Source organism: Triticum urartu, chromosome 5, assembly GCF_003073215.2.
Source record: "Triticum urartu cultivar G1812 chromosome 5, Tu2.1, whole genome shotgun sequence".
Lineage (NCBI taxonomy): Eukaryota > Viridiplantae > Streptophyta > Magnoliopsida > Poales > Poaceae > Triticum > Triticum urartu.
The window spans coordinates 548620992-548630474 of NC_053026.1; the positions used below are offsets into that span (position 1 = coordinate 548620992).

At 49.3% G+C, this 9483-nt stretch overlaps 1 protein-coding gene across 1 annotated transcript; it reads right to left on the reverse strand.

The window, feature by feature from the left end:
• Positions 1-266: 266 nt before the first annotated feature.
• LOC125505966 (UDP-glucose flavonoid 3-O-glucosyltransferase 7-like) lies at positions 267-2320 on the reverse strand. Its single transcript, XM_048670860.1, has one exon. It carries the CDS (start codon positions 2263-2265, stop codon positions 466-468), a length of 1800 nt encoding a protein of 599 aa, XP_048526817.1. The 5' UTR covers positions 2266-2320; the 3' UTR covers positions 267-465.
• Between the last annotated feature and the right edge of the window lie 7163 nt (positions 2321-9483).

Here is a 9483-nt window from a genome sequence, read left to right on the forward strand (position 1 = left end):
TATGTATTGGGAGTTTTAGTTGCTAAAGTTTTAATGTGCTTAGCACCTCATGTAAGTACCAATGCATTAGAAGTAGCCTAAAAGAAAGCACAGTCCAAGAAAACATACAAGTTATCAATGGCCCACGCAGACATCCCATCGTGCAGTCACAGAAACGTTGAAAATAGCCCACAACCTAATGTAAAAAAAGACATAAAGCCCGTGGCTGACAACACAACAAAAGATAAAACACGAGCCATCGGCATGAGGAAATAGCACGAATATGAAAGTTCTATGTAATGGTTGTAGATTTAGATGTAAATTAACTATTTCACATCTAATGTAGAGTAGCAATTTCAGGCTAAGAATAGCTATTCCTTTTAATATGATTTTCTCCCCTTATAACAGGCACTTGTCCTAGTGAAAGAAAACAAAAACAAATCATCATCATCATGAAACTAAATTACATTGAGCGTGAGGCTATGACTATGAGTCCCCGTTGCTGCGAACCCTCGAGGCATTAGCCTCAGTCAGATCGTCGATCACGCGGTGTAAATCGCGCCACGACGACCCGTTCTCGCTGACCGCGGCACGCGCCTTCTCAGCCAGCTCCCCTGCTCTTGCCCTCATCTTATCCCACCGCTCTCCGCCCTCCATGAACCCGGCCACCGCCCGACCGATCGCCTCTGCTGGCACGGTGTTCGCGTCCTCCACTCTCACGTTGCGCTTGCCGCCGTCCCACAAGCGCGCGCCGAACGTCGCCACCTCGGTGACCAGCCGCTCGTTGATGAACTGCTCGAACACCAGCGGCCACGTCAGCACCGGCAAGCCTGCCGACGCCGCCTCCAGCACCGAGTTCCACCCGCAGTGCGTCAGGAACGCGCCCACCGACGGGTGGGCCAGCACCGCCAGCTGCGGTGCCCACCCTCGGACGACCATGCCGCGGTCGGCAACGCGCTGCTCCCATCCCTCCGGCACCCACAGGCCGTCGGAGTCCTCGGAGCGGACCACCCACAGGAATGGCTTGTTCGAGGCCTCCAGCCCCAGCGCGAGCTCGCGGATCTGGCGCGCTGAGAAGCAAGCCCAGCTCCCGAAGCAGGCGTACACCACCGATCGGCTCGGCTTGGTCGATAGCCACTCTAGACAGTCCACGTTGCCATCGCCGCCCCGGTGCACGGCGGAGTCCAACGGCAGGCTGACGGGGCCGACGAAGTAGGCGCGGCGCGCGTCGACGCGTCTGTACTCGTCGCAGTATGTTTTTTCGAGGTCGGCGAAGGTGTTCACGATCACTCCGAAGCCGGCGAGCTGGGCCGCCTTGATGTTGTCCCACTCCATAGAAAGAACAGCGTCCTGGAGGAGGAACTCCGGGAGCTCCGACGGCGGGATGGCGATCTCCTTCCCTGGCATCCCCGGCACGATGACTGACGGGGCGGCAACGCCGTCCCGGATTATGTCAGAGCGGATGGCGTAGAGGTTGTTCATGGCGAGTTGCGCGAAGATGCCGACGGGGTGGAACGTGAGGCGCGGGACGCCCATCTTCGCGGCGATGCCCGTGACCCACCAGAAGGGCACATCGGCGACAACGGCGTCGGGGCGGTGCTCCAGGAGCAGCTTCTCGTGAATCGGCTGCGAGAGGTCGACGGCGCGGAACACCCGCCAGGCGTCGTGTTGGGCGACGGTGCCGAGGCACTCCACCCCGCTCTCCAGGCCGACGTCCGGGAACGGGTAGCGGAGCAGGCGCACCGCGTGCCCCGCGTCCACGGCGCGCGTGACCGTGGTGGCGATCAGCGCCGCGTTGGCCGGCGTCACCACCATCGTGGCCTCCACCTCCGCCGGCCGCGCCGCGGCCATGCGGCACGCCAGGTCGGTCATCGGGATGAGGTGCCCCCGCGCGAAGAAGGGCAGGAAGAACACCCGCAGCGGGCGCCTGCCGCCATCACTGGCGGCGCTCATGCCCGCAGCAGCCTCCATTGAAGGAGAGGTAGAATAGGAACTGCGCTGCGCGGTCACGACCGCTCCCAGATCCGTGAATATCTCCCGAATATGGCCATTCCTAACGCTATGCGCGCGCAACGCCAATCTCGCTCGCACAAATCGCATGGGATCCGAGCCAGCTTGCCCACCAGGTCTCAGGCCTGAAAATCGTTCCTTCTTTTTTCCAAACCGGTGTACAGCCCGAATACAATCGCATCGTATTATTCCACCATACACCCCCACTGGAACGAGATGACATTTCAAAAAATTGTTTCCCAACGTGGAGGAGTCGCTGCATCTGAAGAATTCCATTTAGAGAGATGATGGTTTTTTCAACATTTGCTATTCCTATGGACTGTTTCTGCAATTTGCGATTTTATTTTGTACCGTGAAACTGGAATAACAGATGGGTGTGGGATTTTTTGCAATAGCCCAGAACGTTACCACGAAATGCGAAGAGCTTCACATAGACTTTTGGCATGCCTTTAGTTAGTGAAAAAAAACATGAAAACACTACTGAACTTTACTAATGCTATATCCGAACTTTATATTAAGGATTCAAAGACTGCTTTATAACTATTTCATATCATCACTGGACCTTGCTAGATTCAAATGGGCGGTTCACATAATTCGCTGAACTTTTTTTCGGTTCACTTAACCCACCCGATCTATCCCAAACCGTCCAGAATTTTTCATTGGTGGGTTTGCACAGTGGTTTTGCTGACATGGACGAGGTCAAAGCGGTTTGTTGACAAGTGGGGCCCTCCTCTACCCTCTCTCCCGCATTTGCAGCCACCTGAGAGTGTCCGAGCTTTGGCCGGCGGCCACCGTCGTTGTGCATGTGGCTGGAGGAAGCCCAAAGCCACGCAAAGATGTTCGGAACATCTGCCTGGTTGCCCTCTTCAACTACGCCATATTCATTGTGTCAAGCCACCCCCAATCGACCATGGCATCCTCGTCTCCCTCGCCACTGCTGCCAGCCAATGCGCCAAAATTCGCCATCACCGGCGTGCTCCCCGACCCCCATGACCCCTTCCTTGACCTAGGACCACATCGCGCAACTTCTGGACAACTTCTCGATGAGGCCCGCGACCACAAGCCCCTTCCTCATGAGCCTGCACTCTGGCCCCCGCCTTCAGCATCCATGGCATCGCTGCAGAGCACCCCCGGTCTCCCTTCCTGCTCCAGCACCCCCTAGGTGAGACCCTGCTCCTTCGGAGCCTCTCTGTTCCTTCCCTCATCTATGTAGCTTACTTGCGTCGTGCGCTGCCCATAGCCGCAGCGAGGGGAGGAGCTTGGCCATGTAGGGAAACATCCTCAAGGACGTGCGGCTCCAAATGGGTGGGGCGATCAACTTCAGAGGAGCAACACGGTGCTCACAAAGCAGAGAAGGAGTAGCGGGGGTCGCCGTAGGAAGAGATCGAGGATGCGACGGTCCATGCCGAAAGCGGGGAAGAAGATATAGGCGACGGAGATTCACGCTAACTCGGACAAAGTTGTTTGGCAGGAACATATAGTGGAGGGAGGGGAAGCTCTAGGACAAGGCTTCAAGGCGAGGGCAAGGTATTGACTGCGCAGGCAAAGAACTACATCATCGGCGGCGTAAAGTGGGCCTCAACTGTGCTCTCGGCGTACAGGAGGAGAGAAGGGTTGCGGCAAGAAGGCCCCACTGGTCAAATATCAGCTTGACTGTGCCCTGCAAATGAGCTCAGAAAACCAACTAGAGATGATTTTTGAATGATTTGAGATAGATTAGGGGGTTAAGTGTACCGAAAAAAGTTTAGGGGATTATGTGAACCACTCGTTTTCTTCTGGGGAGTAAAATGGACCTTTTTCATGACTTTTTTAATTCACATATTGTGTCCTAAGAACTTTAGGAATACATGTTCAAGTTTGGGAATCTCCTCTCCTATGTCGAGTTTATTATCTGTTAGAGACAAGATGTGAGTTGGTGACCGCATCCCCAAAGAACGTTTCTGAATGTGGGACTATTACACTCCACCATGAAGAACTTCAATTAATGTTATATTGTTCGGTAAGTTTTTTCGTTCGGGGTCTTGAGAAAACAATCCTACAATTATTGTGATATTCGCATCACTATACGGTTGCATATAATTGTCGATGCGCACTTTATATCCTCGGTTGCGGTCCTCTTATGGTCAACCGCGAAGAACTTTAGAAATAGTAGCCATATGTGCCCGAATGCGGATCTCTTGCACTCTGTCATGAAGAACTTCTATTTTTTATATCGATCGGTAAGTTTTTCCATTTGATATCTTGGGATAACAACCCTACAGTTATTATGATATTGTGACACTAGACACTATGTAGCATCGGGCACTTCGGGCACTTCGAACAGTGACTCGACAATTGTCTACCTTATCACTGTTTTGCGCACTTCATATTATTGATTGTAGTTCCCTTGTTATCGACAAGGAAGAACTTTAGATTTAACGGCCATATAATAAGCACCTTATCTACTGGCTCTGACAAAGGACTTTTCCTTATAGTGTTGTTGTCCATCTAGAGGCCATTTATATAATACTCTCTTGATAACTTCCATTGGGATTTTAGGATATTAACCCTATATCACATATCATTGTTGATTCACACTTTATATTCCTAATTGCGATTTTCTTGTCCTCGACCACAAAGAACTTTAGAGTTAAAAGCCCTATAGTGAGCACTTCACATAGTGGATATTTTACCTAACCAGTTCCTGGCAACTTCCATCGGGCACTTCGAAGAGTGACTCGACAATTCTTGTGGTATTGCCATATAAGACCACTCGTTATAACACTACACCTTGTCTACTATATCACCGTTCTTGCACACTTTATATTATTGGTTGCACTTCCCTTGTTCTCCACAAGCAAGACCTTTAGATTTAATGTCCATATAATAAGCACATTATCTAATGGATTCTGGCACTCATATCGTCTTCAATGAAGTAATTTTTCGTAGTGTTGTTTTCCATCTAGAGGGAATGTTATATAACACTTTCTTCACAACTTCCATATGACTTTTCGGATACTAACCATATATCACATATCACTGTTAGTGCGCACTTTATATTCCTAATTGAGGGTCGCTTGTGCTCAACAATGAAGAACTTTAGAATTAGAACCCATATTGTAAGCACTTCATATAACCTTTTCCGACACTCATTTTGTCTTCGGCGAAGATCTTTTCCTTGTAATGTTACTAGCCATATAGTGGGAAGTTTATATAACCAATTATCGGCAACTTCCATCGGGCACTTCAAATAGTGACTCGACAATTCTTGTAGTATTGCCATATGAGACCATTCTTTATAACACTAGATCTTGTCTACCATATCACCGTTCCTGCACACTTTATATTATTGCTTCCATTTCCCTTGTTCTTCACAAGGAAGAACTTTAGATTTAATGGCCATATAATAAGCACTTTATCTAATGGATTCTGGCACTCATGTCGTCTTCAATGAAGTAATTTTCTTATAGTGTTCTTCCCTATCTAGAGGAAATTTTATATAATAGTTTGTTTACAAATTCCATATGGCTTTCTGGATACGAACCATATATCACATATCACCGTTAATGCGCACTTTATATTCCTGATTGTGGGTCTCTTGTCCTCGAAAACAAAAAACTTTAGAGTTAGAAGCCATATTGTGAGCACTTCATATAACCTTTTCCAACACTCTTTTTGTCTTTGACAGAGAGTTTTTCCTTGTAATGTTACTAGCCATATAGTGGGCATTTTATATAACCAATTATTAGCAACTTCCACCAGTAACTGCGAATAGTAAGTCGACAATTCTTGCGGTACTGCCATATAAGACCACTTTTTATAACACTAGACCTTGTCTACCATATCACCATTCTTGCGCACTTTATACTACTGGTTATAGTTCCCTTGATCTCTTGTTCTCAAGAAGGAATAACTTTAGTTTTAATGGCCATACAGTAAGCCCTTTATCTAACGGATTCTGGCACTCATATCATCTTCGACGAAGGACTTTTCCTTATAGTGTTGCTGACCTTCTAGAGGGCATTTGACATAACATTTTTTTACAACTTCCATTGGGATTTTATTAACATAATATTTGACCTCTCCTTTATCTATTCAATTTCCGGCTAGAGATAATATATTTTTTGAGTTGTTGACCACACCCCAAATATGGACTTTCTCATACCATGATCGATGTTTTATGACCTATGAGGGAGTCCTGGATTAGGGGGTGTTCGGATAGCTGGACTATTTCTTCAGCCGGACTCCTGGGCTATGAAGATACAAGATTGAAGACTCCGTCCCGCGTCCGGAAGGGACTTTCCTTGGCGTGGAAGGCAAGCTTGGCGATACGGATATGAAGATCTCCTACCATTGTAACCAACTCTATGTAACCCTAACCCTATCCGGTGTCTATATAAACCGGAGGGTTTTAGTCCGTAGGACAACATACACATCAACAATCATACCATAGGCTAGCTTCTAGGGTTTAGCCTCCTCGATCTCGTGGTAGATCTACTCTTGTACTACCCATATCATCAATATTAATCAAGCAGGACGTAGGGTTTTACCTCCGTCGACAGGGCCCAAACCTGGGTAAAACTTCGTGTCCCTTGTCTCCTATTACCATCCGGCCTACACGCACAGATCGGGACCCCCTACCCGAGATCCGCCGGTTTTGACACCGACATTGGTGCTTTCATTGAGAGTTCCTCTGTGTCCTCGCCATCAGGAAGGATGCCTCGCCCCGTCTTTAAAGACGGCACCGTTGCTAAGGGAGCTTTGGCTGTCGGCCAAACCCTCCGGTTAGGTGGCTTTCTTATGACCGCCTGTTCGGCTTCTGCGCCGACGATGACCTCTCGAGCCATCAAAAACAATCTTCATGTCAACTCGGAACTCGCCGAGCAGTTAGATCCAATATAGCTTTCCTCCATAAACGAGCTCTTGGATCGCTTCGCCGCCCTGGGAGTCGCTACGGATTACGACCAGATTGGGCCTAAAACCGATCTGAGAGAGATTAACTCTCCCCAAGTCACCCATCATGTTGCCGTGGTAGAGGGACAGTGCGGCGACCCTTCATCTATCTTAAGGACTCGCTACGTCTGGATCCCCGATCGCTCCAAGCCGGATACCCGCGGAGGGGAGGATATCACTCAAGACCTGAACTTAGAGTCAGGCGACGGGCTGGATTCATTAGACAACATCCAGGAATCCAAATTGTCGAGTTCAGAAATTCCTCGGCCTCTGAGGCTTCGATGGGGTGAGGCTTCAGATTTAATTCCACCCACCCACCCCAACATAAGCGATCTATCCAAAATCAGGCAAGAACCCGATGAAACAGTACATCATTACTAGGCCAGATTCCTCCTGGTTAAGAACAGGCTAAGGGACTGCCGTGAGGAAGACGCAATCTCAATCTTCTGCAATAATTGCACGGACAAGGGAATACTCAACACCATAAGTCGCCGTGATATTACACGCTTCGCTGACTTGGCGTCCATTGTACGAAAGTACTGTGCGATGGAAAGCGCCTGTAAAACCGAAATAAAATTTTGGGACAATCCGGCCCTGAATACAAACCCAGTCTGAAATAAAAGGGTGCATCATCACCAGTCACCCGGGTCAAGCACTAAAAAGCAAAAACCCTCTACAGGGAATGGAACCGTACTTGAAGGGTGGCTTAATGGACCCTGTAAAATTCACAGTACAGAGGACGCCACACCAACTCACAGCCTCAGAGCATGTTGGATACTCCGGCAGGTGGCCAAAATTGGCAAAAATCTCCTAATTCCGGAGGCCACAGAAAGCCACCCCAGAGACACCAATATGGTATTAACAGTCTTCGAGACTTTAGCATCAAATAATATGTGAAAAAGGACACTCCGCAGCCTTGCCAAAGTCTACCAAGTAGCAACAATAAACCCATGGAGTGACACGGCTATTACCTTTAACGCCAGTGATGAACCTAAATTCCGAACAGCCCGAGCACTAGCCGCATTGGTCCTCAGTCCAATAGTGGACGGCTTTCGTCTTACCAAGGTACTCATGGACGGCGGTAGCGGATTGAACCTCATTTACGAGGAGACTCTTCAAAAAATGGAAATAGACTGGAACCGCATTGAGCGAAGCAGCACAACCTTTAGAGGAATAATCCCCAGTCGGGAAGCGCGCTGTACAGGAAAAATCACACTAGATGTGGTGTTCGGCACGCCGGATAATTACAGGTCTGAAGAGGTCACGTTCCAGGTGGCTCTGTTCAGCAGCGGTTATCACGCTCTGCTAGGGCGGGAAGCGTTTACAATCTTCCAAGCAATACCCCATTATGGGTACATGAAGCTCAAGATGCCCGGGCCTAACGGGATCATCACTCTCGCTAGTGATCCGGACATAGCACTCCGCGCCGAAAACAAGACAGCCGCACTGGCCCTCGAGGCACTATCCGAAGCCCTAGCGGCTGAGGAGCTGACTGCGCTGCGCTCTACGGTGAATAGGGACGATGTGGTACTCGACAAAAGATCCAAGTCCACCTCCTTTAAACTGGCTCCTTTAAACTGGCGGACGAAATAGTCAAATTCCAAGTCCATCCAATGGACCCCAATAAAACAGCTTCCATCGGGGCACAGTTAAACCCTGATGTCGACGCCGCATTGCGAGAGTTCCTACGAGAGAACTGGGACATTTTCGCCTGGCACCCTTCAGACATGCCAGGAATCCCACGCAGGCTGGCCGAGCACAGCTTAAATATCCAAACAGGATTAAAACCTGTCAAACAGGCTCTTCGGCGTTTTTTCGAACCTAAGAGACAGGCCATGGGAGAGGAGCTAGCAAAGCTATTGGAGGCCGGATTCATCAGAGATATAAAACATCCGGACTGGCTAGCAAACCTGGTGATGGTACCAAAGAAGGACAAATCCTGGCGCCTGTGTGTTGATTTCAAAGACCTTAACAAGGCTTGCCCAAAGGATCCCTTCCCCCTCCCCCGCATCGACCAAATTATCGACGCTACCACAGGACACGATTCGTTGTGTTTCCTCGACGCATATTCTGGCTACCATCAAATCAAGATGGCAGAACCAGACGAAGCCACAACGGCATTTATCACACCATACGGGCCATTCTGCTTCAACACGATGCCCTTCGGGCTCAAAAACGCCGGCGTAACATATCAACGCATGATTCAGACATGTCTGGCAAGCCAGATTGGCAAAACAGTGGAGGCATATGTAGATGATGTGGTCGTCAAAACAAGACATGTTGAATCTCTAGTAGACGACTTGAGGCTCACATTCGAACATACGACATCAAGCTCAACCCGGAAAAATGCGTTTTCGGCGTTCCAGCCGGAAAGCTCTTGGGATACATTGTATCCGGTAGAGGAATTGAAGCAAATCCAGCCAAGATCCGAGCTCTGTCGCAACAAATACAAAAGTTAACCGGATGCGTGGCGGCTCTAAGCCGCTTTATCTCCCGCTTGGGAGAGAAGGCCCTACCCCTTTACCGCCTCCTTCGGCGCACCGAACACTTCAAATGGACGGA